Raw genomic sequence first — 17,866 nt, forward strand, 5'->3', positions numbered from 1 at the left:
CCCTGATCACATCCATATGATGAAATACACCCCCTGTAAAGAGTTGTAGGACAGGTTCTACTTTATTTGAATGAGACAGCATCCTAAAACTTTTGACAGGGGGTGTGTGCCTAGTTTAGACCCCGTTTAGGTGATTTCTTTTAGATTTTTTTGGATGCAGGTTTGGGGTTAACCCTCATTGTTTAGCAGTTTCAAAAGCTGTACAAGACTTTCAACTAAACCCACAGCTAAACCGAAATCACACATGCTGTAACCAATAAAAAAATGCAAGCACATCCTTTATTTACATATAAAAGCAGATGCATTTTTACTTTTTTTTTACAGACAATAACATGAAATCTTTGAGTTGTAACTATTCTCTGGCAGATCAGAACTACTTGGCTGTATGTGGGGTGTTAAAATGCAACTGTGAGATAAATAGTCATTAATGCGTGTAACTACAGCTCCATGCCTCTAACAGGCTTCACTGTTGGTTGGTCGTCTGTCATTGCGTTGCCACAATGATTTTAACCTGGTAGCTGGCCATAAACAAACAAATGTGTTATTCATTTGAGTTTTTCAGTGGAACAAGCCTGATTTGTTGCTTTGATTTGTAGCTAACATGAGGAGCATCATTTATAATTTATACAGGATAGCTTTGCTTGTTAACCAGCTACCAATGTTTTCTTGCAGCATTAAATTGGTGTTTCTTGATGTAATGTTTCATCTAATGTCTAATCATGTCAGAGGCTTAACTAAAACACTTTTGGGACACCATCTACCTTGTCAGCTGACATGAGGGCTGCTGAAGGAACATCATCAGGAACATTTACTGACATGAGAGCAGCTGCAGAGGTCATAACTGAGGAAACATAACCTTCTACACCACCCACAACATCCACACTGGCAGTCATTGCTATTTTGTTGCTATGGATTCTGCAATGTGCATGTTTGTCCTCAGTTACGGGCACCGAAAAATATTGTTTCCTCGTCTGAAAAAAATCCAAAAATTCTGCAAAAAGAATTCCCCAAATTTCTGAAAATTTGCAAAACCTTTAGGAAGAAAATTCCAATAATTCCTCAAAAATTTCCCTTATATATATTTTTTAAATCCCCCAAAAGTGGCTAGACAATTCTTGTAAATATTTTCAAAAAATGAGTAAAAATCTTCCAAAAAATCCTAAAGTGATTACATATATATATCAGGATATCAGGAAAATTTCTGTTTTCTTTAAGAATGTTCTTAAGAAATATTTTCTTTAACATTTCTTTTTTTCTCCACCAAAAAATGCTCAAACATTTCCCAAAAATGTTGAAAACGAGGACATCAGAAGCTTTATTCAAACTTTCAAACAAGTCAATTTTGACGCGCAGGATAACCCGAAGGTTAAAAATGTTGACTTTGTTTTTGATTATTTTAAATATTTGGCAACTGTTCATTGTTTCTTAACTTGATATTTTAATATATTTGTGATATACATAGGACTTTTTGCTTTGTTTATTAGCATTTTGAGCTCTTTTATGTGATCAGTAAACTTTTTTATTTGTGAGACAGTAAAGAAAAAAAGATACAATCTCAAAAAATATGCAAAGTTCCAGATAAAGAAATTTCCAGGCCATGCTTCTGTAATCAAAAATAGCCACATGAGAGAGAACTGGAGGCTTGCAGACACTAACAGAGCTGACGGAGAAGCACCTGGGGAGAGAACCAAAGAAAAAAAACAAGAGAGAGAGAACATTTCTAGGATGAAAGGCTAGATCAGAAAGCTGTTACAAGGGGTTTACTGTGCTTTAGTGGACAGCACAAAAATCCATGAATGAACTAAACAATTAGAGGAGAGATGTGAAAGAGACTGGAACAGAGAGGGACAGACGGCGAAAGAGGGGGATGAGGAATAAAAACAGACAAAGAGACGCACCGAGAGAGACATCAGGCAGAGGAACACTCGCTTTTAATTCTCTTATCATTTACAAATGCTCCTAATTGCGTCTATGTTTTAGCAAGGACGCAGCGCTGCCAAGCCGAACAGAACATTACATTAATAGAGTACAGGACCTCAGCGATTACTGCAACAATAGGTGCTATTGTAGGGCATTAATTGGGAATAGAAATGCAGACACATTTATGTTCAACTCGCCCGGAGTAGAAGTCTCAAGAGGACGCGAGGAGTGTACTTCAAACTGGGAATGACGTCTACAAACCAGGAATCAAAAAGAACTACTCTCCAAACTGCGCCGCAGGATAAATACAGAGGACAAGGGGAGCATGTTTCTTTGGAAAAATGAAGTACGGACATTAATTGCTCCACTGAATTCACCCCTGCACTGTGATTAAACGGTTCAACTGGCTTCCTCACACTCAAACACTCCTTCCACAACAATTACCCCTGGACACGATTCAACAGCGGCTCTGCACTGTCATCGAGCCTGTTGCCTCTGAAGAACACACACACACACACACACACACACACACACACACACACACACACACACACACACACACACACACACACACACACACACACACACACACACACACACACACACACACACACACACACACACACACACACACACACACACGGGGATAGTTTCGTTTGGCCACAAAATCGCTCCCCGTCTCCTCACAAAGGGCCCGGACACCCACCGGCAAACGACCGCATTTGAAACGATGAACAGCCTAAATCATTCGGTCAAAAGCTAATTGATCGCATCCTGCTGTTTTGTTCCCGGAGACGGCTGCCATTTACACAAAAGATGTCAGGGAACAGATGCATCCGTGTGTTCGAGCGCCTACGCAGACACTCCTGTTTGCACTGCAGAAACTCAAAATCCTACCAAGTCTATTTCAGTCAAAATGTCTCATCCCACTTGATTTAAGATAAATTCACTTAACAAGTGACACTTCAGCGAGATGGAGGGACTTGTTTTCACCCTCGTTTCGTCCTGCGTGTCAAAATTGGCCCGTTTTAAAGTTTGAAAATGTGAAAAAAATCATTATTTTTACAGTGAAACTTCAGATGTGCACATTTTCAACATTTTTGGGAAATCTTTGAACATTTTTTGGTGGGAAAAAAGAAACATTAAAACTGTTTCTTAAGAACATTCAGAAAAAAATCAACCAAAATCCAGCGAATTTCGCTGGATTTTGGTTGATTTTTTTCTGAATGTTCTTAAAGAAAATATTAGAAGTTTTACTGATATATACGTAATCACTTTAGATATTTTTAGGATTTTTTCTGGTACATTTTTACTAATTTTTTAAAAAAATATTCACAAGAATTCTCTTGCCAAATTTGGGGAATTTTTTTAAATAAAACTTTTCAGAAAAAATTGTAAAGAATTAGTGGAAGGTTTTCAAATTTTCAGAAATTTGGGGAATTTTTTTGCTGAATTTTTGGATTTTTTTTCAGACAAAGAAACTATATTTTTGGTGCCCATACATGAGGACAACAGGAGGGTTAAGACAATGCATCTGAAATATCTTGTTAAGTCAAACAATCTTGAAATTGTTTTGTTTTGAGTTGTATTTTACAAGAAAACTCAAAATAAGTTTCATGCATCTCAAATTCGGAGGTCACATGAAAGCAAAAATCTATTTTTGAGTGAAAAACTGACTTTTTCTTTAGCATATCTGGCTTATTTTAAGACACCTAAGCTTGACAATCCTGGTAAAACAGAGCTTAAAATAAGTTTTCCCAGCTAATTTTAAGATCTCAATATTCTAAATATATCTTATTTGAAGAAATCTAAATAAGCCATTTTCACTTGTTCTTTTGGCAGATTCAAGGTAAAAATTCCCTGAAATAATTTTTTTCCTTGTTTTGAGAGAGGCATTTTTTCCAGTGTGTATTATGTGCAATGATGATGTTGCAGCTGCAGTAATATGGAATTGCTGTTTAATATTCATGCATTAATTGCCCTTGTAGCACATGTCTTACTGTACATTTCTAAACCACTGGAGTGTGTGTACCTGCCTGTGTTGCATCTGTGTGCTGCCTGCATGTGTTTGCATGTTGCTCATACCCCATTACAGTTTCCCTCAGGTCATCGGGGATGGCTGCTTTCCCTTTTTTCATTAATTGCTGACGATCCTGCATTTAAGCCCTATGCACAAGTGGATGCTATCTCCCTCCAAATCTACAGCGGCAGCCTCCTCTCATGGATTAGCTCGCTGTTCTTATTGTGTAGCGGCCCTGGGGTGATCAGCGACAACTACAGCTATTTGTGCCACTACAAAGCCATACCTTCTAGACAAGCGGAGGAAAATAGCTCACCATGTCTTGATAATATGAGCATTAGCCAAAGCTTTAGATCATGCTGATTACTGCAGTCCAAGACGCTGTGGAGGGATAACAAGCAGGGTGGTGCTGGAAACCACTGCTGACAAAAGACTGGCAACTACACTCAGGTTGGCGAGGTAACAAAACACAAATTCACACAAACACACACACACACAGATGCCCGTGGACACACACACACACACACTAGCGCACACTTAAACTGGTGGATGAGTCCCTCTGTCTTTTCCATCTCTCCCACCTCCTTTATCTTCTCCTGTCTTTCACAGATGTGGCTACAGCTGTGCTCCATCCATCTTTCCCTCCTTCCCCATTCCTCCTCCATTTAGGCTGCGACTTCCACGGCAGAGAGGCAGCTTCTCTCTTTTATCGGCTGTGTTGGATAGATGACAATACATCGCCCCGCAAACACACACTCTACGTCAGCCTTCCCCTCTCTCCGGCTCTCTTCTAAGTCATGTGGCCATGCACTCAGTGCACTCATCCTCTCACTTACCGCCCAACCTTCCCTCACTGATCTTACTCATTGATATAGATGTGAGTGCCCTTTGCCTTCATCCATTTTGCTCCTTTCTCCTCCTCCTCCGCCTTCTTCTTCATTCCTTGCTAATACTGGAGACGCCTGGCTTCCTCCTTCCGTCCCTTCATTTATTTAACTCTCCGACTTTCAAGCTTACACAAGTTCACTTTTTTCACAGTAACTACAGTGCAGAGACACTTTTCACTCAGTTTCAGAGACAGACGGTTTTATAGGGCTGGTCAGAGTGGTCTAAGGCCGTTACTCACATTGGGGAGGCACAATGTCTGCCTAATATTTTTGAGCAAATCACTGTAGGCCAAATAGTCGCGTTTGGTCACTCGCTCTAGTCATGAAGAAGAAAATGAGAACTCATATAGTTTATAATAAGCTTTGCATATAACCTTCAACTGCTGAAAAAATCTCTAAGAGAAGTAAAAGAAAAGTTATTTCAAATTGTTGATAAGGCTAACAGTAATAATTATAATATAATAACATAATATAAATATAGAGCTTCAATTAAATCTACAGCTAAACCTAAAACTGTGTACTTTAATAAAAAATGTCCAAACATCTTTTTTATTTGCATTTGAAACTAATGCATTTTTATTTTAAGTGAAAATAACAAAAAAAAAGTTCGATTTGCAACAAAATCAGAGCAAACTTTTTCTGGTTTGTGAGAACTAATTGGTTGTATATGAGTCAACAAGAAAATCACACGGAGAGCGCAGTACTCCACCAAGACCTTGCACTGAGCACAGGCATGTGTTACGCATGTGTACGTTATGTACGGATACCGAATCACGTGACCTAAATACGTAATGGGCGGTGGGAGTTAATGGGACTCGGAAGCACCCCCACAATTTAATCAATCGTTCCTTGTATTATTTCTGATAAGTCCACAACGGTGCATATGCAGCAGGATCGCAATCATGTGATCATCAGCAGGCAGCTGAGGTAGCATTCACTCGTTGTCATGGCTACAGTGATGCCGTGCCGCTGTCTCAATTGGAAATCCTGAACAAATCTATGGATCCAGACAATACGCCGCATCACTGCCAAAATCTAATCAGGTGGTCCTTGTGTCATTTCTGACGTTCCCTGAAAAGTTCATCCAAATCCATTCGTCTGTTTTTGAGTAATTTTGTGCACAAACGGAAGGAAGGATTCACGTACGCCGATCGTCACTCAATTCCGCCGCGTTCCTTGGCAGAGTAACGATGGCGGATTAAGAAATGGTTCAGCAAAAAAAAAAGTCCCAGAAAAAAGGTCGTTAGATGTAATCATGGAACTACATGCATAAATGGTCCACAATAATCGAGATTCCAAAGAGCTTTCCGATGTGGTTCTCTTCCATTTATATACACACTCACTCACCAATGGGATTCACTGTTGTTCGTGAGGAGTGACCAGAGGAATGGACAGACTTGGCCACCCTTTGGTTCCACCTCTGTTCCTACTGACATGGTGCATGCAGACACACAACTAGTGTGGTCGCTGTCGTCCCACTTTTAATGGCTGAGCTACTCTGGCACTTCTACTCCATCCCCTTGAGAAAAGGTTTATTAAAACAAAACATTTTTCCGCTTTTTATATCACAAGGCTGACTGTGAGACAAATGCGTTGCTACATATCTTCCACTGGCACATAACGTTTTGTCGCTTTGTTTTTAATTACCACAAACACCAAGTAACATTCAATGCATATGTGAGCAGAAGAAAATTATTCCGATTGCAATTTAACCTCACTCGGCACTGCAGTCATCCACTCTAGAGGGTACATTTTATGAATTAACTTCCAGTACCAGTCCTCCAAATTCTTCTCCATTCCAACCCGCAGTAAAAATCAAAATGCTGTACTCTCCCCCTTCTGCGCCGCTCTCTATTGTCATCTTTCCCTGGACGTGTAATGAAAAAGGAGGGGTTGTCTTGTCAACTGTAATAGCAGCATTTGGCCTTCAGTCTTGACGGGTGCACGCAATCGTGTGTGTTTGTGTGTGTGTGATGGCGCGAAGATGGCCGTAAGATAAACACCTCATATTGCCATCCCTATTTTCCAATCTTTGTCAGTCCATTTCCTTGAGATCCTCAATCAGAAAAAAAAACACACAATTTTTCTTAAGTTGTGTAAGTCTGCCTTTCATTCTGTCTTCCACACTTACTGTCTATCACTTTTTCTCCATCTCTGCTGTCAGAAACGAAGGAAAGTTTCCATCTTCACTCTGTTTTCTCTCTCTTTATCAGTCTCCACATCTACCACTCACTTTCAGCAACATTTTGTCTCCGTTACCTCCTTCCTGCCAGTCTAAATAGTGTCTTTTATGCCCTTGCCCTCTACCCTTATCTGTCTGAACCCCACCTGATATGGTGAAAACCCTTAAAATAGTCCCCGCCTCTCCTTTCCTTCTCGTTTTTGCTCAAAGCAGAATTTCTTCCACCCAATCTTACCCTCTCCTCACTATCTCAATTTCTCTACTTTCCCCCATGTCTTTCTCTCTCCCCTCCCTCTGATCCCTCTCTATCGTATTTTCGCCACTCCATTGTCTCAGCCCATTAGGCAGACACAAATCCGTTTGGAGACTGAGCCTCAGCACAGCCCCGTCCACACTCTCCTGGGCCCTCGGTGCAGCCAGGAGAGAGCTCTCAGGAGAGGAAGACTCTGGCTTGTGGCCGGGGAAATCCATTTAAACCCTTGCCACAAAACACTGCTCTTTCCTGCTGCCTGGTACACTTAGGACACGTGTGCTTAATGACTGATACTCTCCCTTCACACACACAAACACACAAATAAAGCCACGCATTCCTCTACTCCCCCACCGCCTCCTTCCTCCTCCCACATGCCTGCATTTTCCATGCAATCAAACACAAACATAAATTTTAACATGTATTGCAGCTGCTGGTTCGCAAGCAGGAAGGCTGGAGTGCTTTGAGCAATTCATATGTTTTCAGGACATACGGTTAGCGAGGTTGGAGGTTAAAGATGCATGTGTTTGCAGTGTGGAGCTGAAAGCGGGGAAGGTTTGTGAATGTACTGTGAGCAAATGTGAGCGCTGTACGGCAGCCTTTGTGCTTGAAAGAGTCATTTTAAATGGGAGTGGACGTTCCCTGCCATTTCCCCCTTTAGAGCTGTAATGAGAAGGAACAGAGAGAGGAGCTTCAGTGGTGGCCACTGGCCTCGCTGTGTCACTGCGACTCATGTCTCTGCTGGTACAACGACCTGTTGCAACCAGAAGGTCAGCAGACAATCCAGAGGATGACAACATGGAAACAGCGATGGCAGAGATAGGACTCCATGAGCTCCTGAATCAAACAGCGTCACGCAATGGTTGTCAGTGTGTTTGTCAAGAGGTGGCTTTCCACTGCAGGAACCCAGGGCAGGAAGTAGCATTAATATTAACAAAAATGGCCCCATAATCTGTCTTTCTGTTTCCACTGCTGTTTTCTGAAACAGCTTCGGCCACGATGTTAACTACTAACACACCAAAATGACAAATAGTAGCTACTGTAGGTAACTCCAGCTCTATGAGCATGTAGAAAATATCGCAATGAAGATGACATATGGTCAAAATTTATGTTGTCGATTACGTTGTGTGGGAAGAGAGGACTGCCACTTGATGAGGACATCTGGAGGGCAGAAAATGGCGCTTGTTTTCCTTGCCAAGTTTAACCAGTCATTGTTTGCTTTCTCCGATTTTAACCAAAATACATCAAGACCTGCACAGCAGTATTTCAGGAGCGCTCAGAAGTACACACCCTGGTGTAGGGCTGGACCCGAAAATCCGAATATTCCCACGTTGTGGTGTGTCCAAATATTAATTTTGAGATCCGAATACTCGAATTCCGCCCCCTACACCTGTTGTATTACGTGGACCTACACACTTTGATGTCACACTTCACTTCACCCGGGTTAGTAAACAGAAGATAAATACCAAAGATGGAGATATCCATGCTAATGCTATGCTAATTCTGTTGAACTCAAAGGATGAACACGCTGAGAAGCAGGATCAAAGTTCTCGACACCAACAAGCCGAATATTCGGACATTCGTCGTTAATTGAGCCCGAAAATCCAGAGTTCAGAAATTTCTATTCGGACCAGTCCTACCCTGGAGTAGTACATTTTTCTCCCCAGAAGACTGCTCCGAATGAGGGGCGGTTCCTGCAGTTGGAACACATACATGAAGATTGGAAAAAAACAGCCATACGTTCCTGCAGTGAAAAGCAGCCTGAAGTTCTACTTTCCCTGCATGAACATACATTTCTTCTTTAAATGTTTATTGTTCAATACAGCTTCATGCAGCTTTATGCACAAAGTACCAAATGAATGAGCTGATTTTGTGGAATGGAGTCCAACCCTAGATCCCAGGCGGACAGAGATAAAGCAGTAGCAGATTGCTTTATCCCATTAGGCAAGGGCGAGTAAATAGGCAGAGATCTAGCTCTCTGTCCTAGTGCAATCTCCAGCTGATCCTGTCACTGGCATCAGCTCTGTTGGCAGTTTGTCTTTCAAGTCAGACACCCCAGCTTAGCTCGCCTGCCTGTCTGTCCGTCTGCACACAGTGTTAATACTGAAGCAGCATGGCGGTACAGGAGGAAGTGAAAAACCAGTAAAAATGTCCTCTTTGTTTTAGGGATGCTTAATGACAAAAGGACAGGGTAGTAAAGGCAGTTCCTAAAGCCAATTATCTAATTTTCAAGGGTCACTAGGGTATCTCAGCCTATGATATTATTTATTACGGCCATCATGGTGGAGGAGAGTCATGCTGAATCGAACAAATGTCAAATATACCCTGTTTTAGTTAACATTTAGAAAACCTAATAAGAAAAATGTCGACAGTATTTCAATGTTTGCAGCCGGTCTAAAATCTTTAAATGCATCTTTAGTCGATTGGAAAAAGCTTTCTGTGTACGGTGACGTAATCAGCCCATGACAAGATTTCACAGGGGTAACAGCAGTACAAGCATGATTGACAGCAAACTGCAGCCAATCGAAGTGAAATCCAGCAGAGATTTAAGGTTAGAGTGTGGACTGACCTTGTGAGAACCAAACAGCATTACATTTTACACCACAGTGGCAGTTGGATAACTAGATGTCTTGTCCAGGCTGAATGTCCAATAACAAGAGCACAAATTAAAATGCGAGGTGTAAATGTGGTTGGACGATTTTGGCGTTTTTTTCCTGATCAGTTGGAAACAGTTTATGCAGCTTTCACATGGAAGCACAGGTTTCTGCATTCATCAACACTTTCCATTCACTGTTTCCAAGGTGAGCCCTTCTTAATATTCTAACACTTAAACCGCCTACACACACTTCCTCGCACTGTTACTGTAAATGTCGGCGCCTTTTGTTTTTACATAACCGATGTTGCTTGGGGGCAAGCGTCCTACCTTGGCAGCCATGATCATGGAGGAGCCCCCGCGTACTCCGAGGATGGGGATGTGGGTCTGGGCTGAGATGAAGTCCAGGATCTGGGCGATGGCCTCTTGGTCGGTGTCGTCTCCGAACACAACGCCCTGCAGCCAGTGCTCCGTCATGAGGTCGCAGATGCTCTTGATGATGCTCTTGGGGTCAGTCTCGTTCATGGTCAGCACCTCAACGTTGGGCGCCATGTGGATGAAGTCCTCCTTCTCTCGGGCCCCGGCCAGCGCCACCTCGCTGGAGTTGCCCACCAGGACGACGGCGATGCTGAGGCCCCGCAGGATGTTGGGCAGGGCCATGTGGTGGGGAGGGGGCTGGGGGATGGGAATGTAGTGGCCGCCGCCGCCGCCACCACCACCGCCTCCCCCGCCTCCCCCACCCTTCTCTCTCCGCGAGTGGCAGGCCGGGGGCAGGTGGAGAAGGCAGAGCAGCAGGAGAAGGAGGGACAGGCTGAGAGAGGTGCCGGTGCGGCGGTGGAGCGACGGAGGTGGGGGCGGATGCAGGGCTCGGACTTGCTCCTGGGCGACCGGGGAGGTGGAGGAGCAGGCCCCGGCATGGCCACGAGGCGGGGAGGGGCTGTGACGTCCGCAGACAGGCATCATGTAGGAGTGGGAGAGTAATACCTGGAGAAACAAGAAGAAGAAGAATGGGGCAGAAATGGAAGGGGATAGGCAGAGATTTGATAAAGCAGGATAACAAGAGAGGGAGTGGGAAAGGAGAGGAGGGAGATGGGGAGAGAGAGAAATAGAGGTTAACATGCCATCATGCAACATTGATTGAATAACGTATATTGCCGAGAGGCTACATGCATCGTATGAATCAGTGCACATCAATGTCAGATCACAGAAATGGGGCATTGAGGGGAAAGAAAGGAGGAGAAGAGGGAAATCCTGTGGAAAACGAGTCTTCAAACACAAAGAGGGATGAGAGAGGAGGTCACACTTGACACATAAATAGTGCATAAACACACACACAGATACACGGTATGATGGCATACGGTTTAGGTAAAATCTCACGGAGATCAATAATTCACGCGGAATGCACTGAAGCAGCATTATAGTATATATTATGGAGGATATAAACTCTCCCTCCAGATGAGATGCTGGTTTCCTTGAGAGGGGAGGAAGCGAGGGAGGCAGCGACAGAGGGAAGGAAGGAGGGAAGCAAAAAGCAAACGGCGGAAAGGGCAGATGGAGGGAAAAAGACGGCTCCACGCCAACTCAGGCTGACTGACAAACTGTCTGGAGCGAGATGAGTGACACACCAACCCGAGACGCAGACAAACTGACTGACGCCGAAATTGATTAAGTGATTGACGGCAGAGGCGCTCGGAGCAACTCGCGGAGCTTTGATATGATACCCGCCCTCCTCTTTCAACCCCTATTGGCCTAGTTTAGAACTCACAGTCGTTTGCTGTCCATCCTTCCATCCTTCCACCTCCCTCCCACGCTCTACTTGACCATCTCTCTCTCTCGCTGTCTGACTCCCTCTTCCCTGAGCTTATTTATAGAGCTTTTCATTAACGGGGATGCAGAGGGGGGAGGAAGGGCCAGGTGAGCGAGCGAAAAGGGTGGTGGTGGGGGGATGAGATCCACGAAGACAAGGGGAGAAAAGAGATGACGGCAGCAAGGTGGAACAGCAGCAACACAGCTGGAGACAAATGCAGACATGAAAAAGCTGCTCTGAGAAAGATGTTTGTGTTTACATCTGAGCGAGTGGGAGGGCATGTGTCCTCTTGAGTTTATCGGCATATAGTCGGTGTAGGTGTACAGTTTGTGGGATTAGTTGTTTGCTCCGGTTTTTGTGGGCAGAGATACCCGGGACGATGGGGGTGTAGTTGCTCATAAACTTGTTCTGAGCGGCGTATTGTGTGCATATCTCACACATGACTGCCGTTAACAAGGCGGACGGACGGTACAAGGCAAGAACAAAAACACTAAAACAATATCCACTCGGCGAAGATGACAGCTAATAAGACGGGAAATGACAGAGAGGAGGAAAAAGCAAGAAGCGGATTGAAAAGAGCGATAAAGGCACGATGACAGAACAACTTCTTTAGGGAAAACTAATTGCTGGAGGTTCGTCAGCTCTAATTACAGGTCCCTGTGTTAATAGTCAATTGCACGCTCTCCAGGAAGGATGGAGAGGTGGGAGGGAAGGAACGAGGGAGGGATGATAAGAGGACACAGAGAGGAGGGGAGAGCGAAGAAGAAGGAAACAAGTGAGACGGAGCGTAAACCAAAGAGGACCTTGGTGGAAAGCAAGAAAGATGAAAGAAAGTGAAGAGGAAAGGAAGAAAGGAGTGAGGGAAGATTAGAGAGGAGGAATGAAAAGAAAAACAGTGAAGAGAGGGAGTTATAGAGTGAGAGAAACAGAGAGAGAGATGCCCTCTTTGAATCTGGACTTCTCTGGCAGCACTCTGTTTCCATGGCAACAATTAAAATAGGCCTCCATGCGCACACACAGACGCAGTTGATGGACACAGAGATACACACACACGAGCATACACACATATTTTGTAATAAGCATTGATCATGTAAATGCAGCAGTTTAGTGCAGCTCACTCCGCCGTGCATCCCTGAAGTGGGTGTATTTTATACACCAATTCCTCTCACGCGCAGATTAGCATAGAGACCTTTGACACATTTTACATGTGAACGCACACACACATGCACACACGCACCAAACTAACAATCTCACTTTCACTCCCGTAGTACCCTGCAGCTGCACACACACGCACACCCCTGGGGTTCAGATTGTATTACCAACGCGCCATGTAACTCCAGTGATCATTCGGAGAGATGAGGCCATCATAAAGTTCCACAGCGAGTCAAAGCATGTCTCGTAAAGAAACACAAAAGGCGCGTATTAAATTGTAGATTACACGAGCGAGGTTGTGACACTAAATGACCCCATTTCCCCGACAGCCAGCCCTCGCGTCTCACCCACCATTTGCTCCATTAGCCACACCAGCGCACATAGCAGCCGTATCAGTTACACACGGGTGGACTGCACATAGCTCCGAACAGCTGAGGACCCCGAAGGTCTCGATCCCGCTGCACACTTTTCTGGTTCTTCAAAAGCTTTTGAACGGGTGAAGCTTGCTCACATATATAAACACACGCTCATCTTTTGCTGATAATGAACTCCTTTTACTTACTTCAGCAGCGTATTGCATTTGTTGGCCCCTTTCACCAGAACCGTCTACAAAGAAATTATGTTCCTATGCAACGAAACCTCAATCTCAATTTTGTTTTGAGCGAAGTGGATTTTGGTTGTGACATACCACAAATAAATTTCAACTTACTTTTCTCATTTATTTTGTACTAGATGGGGGGAACTAGTCACCCTGGTAACCCAGATAACGCAGGAGAGGCAGATTCTGAAACAGACTGTGAAAGGGTTGTATTTTAAGCCAAACTGAGCTATTATTCTAAACCTAACGACAGACTTTTGGTGCCTAAACTTCACCAAGCTTCAACCATGTAGGCATCATTGCGAAAGTGTTAGCCGAGGCTGATATTTTCCTAAATCTAACGGAACAGTGAGTGGAAATGAAAAGCCAACACTGATCTGATGTTTAAAAGTCCTGTGAGAAATAGGTTTCTTTAAAAACGTACATAAGAATGCTGTTTGGTTGTACAGGAATGTCATTTTTGGCAGATGTGATTGGCCTCATAGCCTATGATTGTGATCTATCATGAACACAAACATGTTTTGTGTGTCTCAAGTTCCGAAAAAATAAAATGATCTTGTGAGCAGACTGCAGCTCAACAATAAGTCAGCTGGTTTTTAGGTAAATGGACGACAATTGTTAATCTTTTGTATCATATTTTAAGCAAAAAAAGTGGTTCCAGCTTGACTGTTATTAGCATTGTGCTTTTCTTCTTCTTGTCTTCTTGTATTAAACTAAACTGAATAACTCTGGCCTCTGGACCTACAGAAGAATCCTCTTAGCTCTTGGAAACTTGAAAAAACAGGAAACGACTTAAGATTAAGTTAGGAAAATGCATCCTCATGTTTTTTCGACAATCTAATACTTAGACTAATTTAGTCCATAAAGACTGTGAATGCAAATGACCCACCAACCTGATGGCTGAATACTGATGACTGGCCATTTGCAATGCACTCTGGGCAACATATTCCTGCAGAATATGAATCCATCTTTTACATTTAAATGCAGAAAATATCACTACTAACACAGCAGTGTATAAGGGAGTACGTTTTATTTTGTACTCCAGTCCGTGCTGTTGTCCAGACGCCACAAGGCTTCGGCCAATTAGGTAGGGATGCCGTGATTCAGGTAGTTGCCTTCACCAACCAAACACAACCATGTACTAAGTGGGCTCAAATGGACAATTAAAGGGGTAAGTATTAATGAACTTCAAGGCTAACATGGCTCATATTGTCATGGCGTAAAGTTGACACGGCAGACCCGGTCCATTCATTTATGTCCTCTGTCCTGCACATTTGTTTTTTTATCTACATCCTCTGATTCATTTCAGCTACCCTACTAAATCCTGACATGCTTAATAGAGGACATTCTGGTCTTTCCAATGATATCTCAAGTGTTTGAGTTGGATGAGGGGAACTTTGTTTTCATGCTGAGACAAAATGGCGACGGCAGCTTAAGGTACCTGCCAGGAAATGAAGAAAACATTAAGATATCGTTGTTCAACTGATAATGAACATATATTTTCTTGTTAACGAATATGTCGGGAATCATTCAAGTTCAGTTAAACTTGTTTTCAGGAAAAATAATATCTGATTTTTGAATGTCAGCTGAAAAGGACATGATTTAATGGGGTTAGCTAATGGCTAACTAGCTGCTAGCTCTTTGTTAACGTTCAAATTTCTGCCCCAAACACATTTTGTTGTGGGGTAATAAACACGCTGAATGTAAAGTAATTAATGTAATACATAAATAGTTGTTTATAGCTATGTTTCATTCAACCTCTTAAGTTTTACACTCTTGTAGGACGCAAAACTGAGAGAATTTTGTACGAAATAGTTGAGGATTAGAAAATGGGTTGACATTCTTCTTTACTTGCTGGGTTATTTTGATTTTAAAGTGTCGCAGAAGTGGGGCTTTTTTTACAGTAAAATCGCTCTGTTGTTTACTACAGTGGACACGCTGTAAAATATTAAATAAAATGTTTTCATAAAATTCTCAATTTTGTGGGTAGTTTTAGCTCCAAAAAGGCAGGAAATCACAAAACAAGTTCAATTGAAAGACACTTTTTTTCCCTCGGTTCTCAGGAGGATATGAGGCATGACAAAGGTATTACGGCTTTTTTCCTTTTTGCCATCTATAAATCACACAGTGTTAACAGGGACCCGTAAAGTCACAATGTGGTTCTGTATGGAAAAATAACACACACATACAACACGTAATCAGGACAATCGGCTTTTCTGTCAATCAAAAAACCTCCCTGGCTTTACAGGTGAACAAACAGACAGCGTATTGTTTGAGTTTAGTATTTAATATATGTGACGGAAAAGCACTCTGCTCCAATCACAACATATTTTGCTCTCGCAGTAATAAATCTGCACAGGACAGGAAGCATTACTGCCAAGAACGGCTTCTGCGCTCCTGGGCAGCAGAAATGTGTGTGCAGTTGACGAATTTGGTTTGAAAGGTTGTGAACAGCGCTAGCAGTGGCCTTGCTCTCCCTAATGCATTTTTAGAACTGACATTTATGTTTTTTTATTGAAAGGAAAGCCAGCCAAAAAAAAAAAAAAAAAATGTAACCTTAGCGCTAATCTGCAGCAACGAGACGGCTTTGATTTGAAATTGAATCAACGGCAGACGGCCCGTGACAACATTACACACATTTTTTTTTTCCAGTCGGTGGTAGCATTTTGAGGAGGCAAGCCCCGCTCTGCCTTGGGGATGCGACCAGGCCACACTGCGGGTCACGGCGCCAGCATACTGATGAGAGAAGAAATCAGCTGGATGCCAAAATCGCCGCCAAACCTGCAACGCGTGAGAATATGAAAGAAAAATGCCGGTGTGAAGTGTGAACTCATTATAAACTGCTCTGATAAATATTCATGCAGACTGTCTGTACAGCCTGCTGTGGAGGTGGAAGGTGGTGTATGAGTGTGTGTGTGTGTGTGTGTGTGTGTGTGTGTGTGTGTGTGTGTGTGTGTGTGTGTGTGTGTGTGTGTGTGTGTGTGTGATTGAGCGTTTGGACCTGTGTCTGTACATGATGTTCTGATGCAGCCACTCACCGGCCCCCTCACCAAAGCCGACTGGCCAGGCTTTGCGATCACATGTTCGCCGAGCCTCCGGGACCGATCTACTTCCATGATGGCCTCCATTCCCAGCAAGAAGGGACTCCGAGGGACCCATCATTCTCTTCCTCCCTAGTTCCCCTTCTTTTTTTCCTTTCATTTTAACTCTACGGAACCCTTTTTTCCCTCCGTTTAATCGTCGAACAATGCTTCCTCTCAGTTCTCCCACTTATCTCTCTCTTGCGCTCACACTCTCTCATCACCCTCTTCTCATTATGTGGTAAGTGTCAGGTTTGTCGATGGCGTTATTTGCATGAAAACTGAAGGACAAAGGCGACCGGCAGTTTTTCACGTTCATTGCCCGCTTTGATATTTAGAAAAGACCGCAGAAGATGGCACGGAAAGACAACCTCTCCACATATATCTGTGGATGACTCTAAACGTTTATGGGGCATGTACGTTATCTTAACTGCTAAGTCAGGCGTACTGCGGCTTCATTTCTCCTTTTAATTGAAATAAAAATGTCAGGCAGAGAGGCTCATATGTCAGAAGCAGCAGCAGCAGAAAAGGAGTCTGAAAAATTGCCCGTTACGTCAAACCCACGCACACTTGAGGCTACTTACAAGCATAATTCTTTTGTCAGCGCTGGCTTGTGATTTCATTAGAAGAAACGAAGAAATGAGGAGGAGAAACTTCACATGTGGCTTTAAGTGTTCTGCAGGGAGACAGACTCTGAAGACTGTGAATAGCGACTATTTTTGGTGGCTATAATGGAATGTTGTTGGATTGTTTGGCGCCATATTGTGCGTTCTTTGTGTTTCAAGGCTAAACCCTCCTGTGGCACATTGCCCTGACCAAGAACAACTGCTGACAGGTGATGAAAGAAAACGTTACCTGGACAACCTCTTTGACCACACAGCAGCGAGACGTGGGGGCGGTTGATCACAAACACACACACACACAACCTGTGGCAATGTGGCGGGTTGTAGGAAGGGAAAAGATCACCCAGGTGCTAAACTGAAACCTATGTTCTTATCTTATAAAGTCTCTAAGGTTATTTCTGTGGTGACACTGTTAAATTTTTTTTTTTTACGGTAAAATTCCGACAGCGATGGTTGCTGTAATGCTACTGTAAAATTACCATAAAGCATTTTCTACATTTATGGTAAAGAAATGTATTGATATTATTCATTTTAGGGTAAAAAAAAATGCTTCATTCCATATTCTACTGTAAAAAAAAAAAGTATTAACCTTTAAAATTTGGAAAATTTACATGAAAACACGTTTTAAAATAAAGTTTGTGTAACTTATTGTTAGTATTACCACATTTTTACATTATCAGCACCACAGTTAGTGTATTTAACGTTAAATATGTGTATTTTTTAGCAAAAACTGCGGTTAAAGCTGTCATAAATA

The 17,866-nt window shown here is 42.9% G+C and overlaps 1 protein-coding gene across 1 annotated transcript in view; it reads right to left on the bottom strand.

The window, feature by feature from the left end:
* Positions 1-17,866, bottom strand: part of grin2ba (glutamate receptor, ionotropic, N-methyl D-aspartate 2B, genome duplicate a) — a 173,969-nt gene that overhangs the window by 119,712 nt on the left and 36,391 nt on the right. Inside the window, 1 exon segment of the mRNA XM_022196983.2 lies at positions 10,183-10,836. Coding sequence (XP_022052675.2) covers positions 10,183-10,836 — 654 coding nt within the window.

Source organism: Acanthochromis polyacanthus, chromosome 21, assembly GCF_021347895.1.
Source record: "Acanthochromis polyacanthus isolate Apoly-LR-REF ecotype Palm Island chromosome 21, KAUST_Apoly_ChrSc, whole genome shotgun sequence".
Classification (NCBI taxonomy): Eukaryota; Metazoa; Chordata; class Actinopteri; family Pomacentridae; genus Acanthochromis; species Acanthochromis polyacanthus.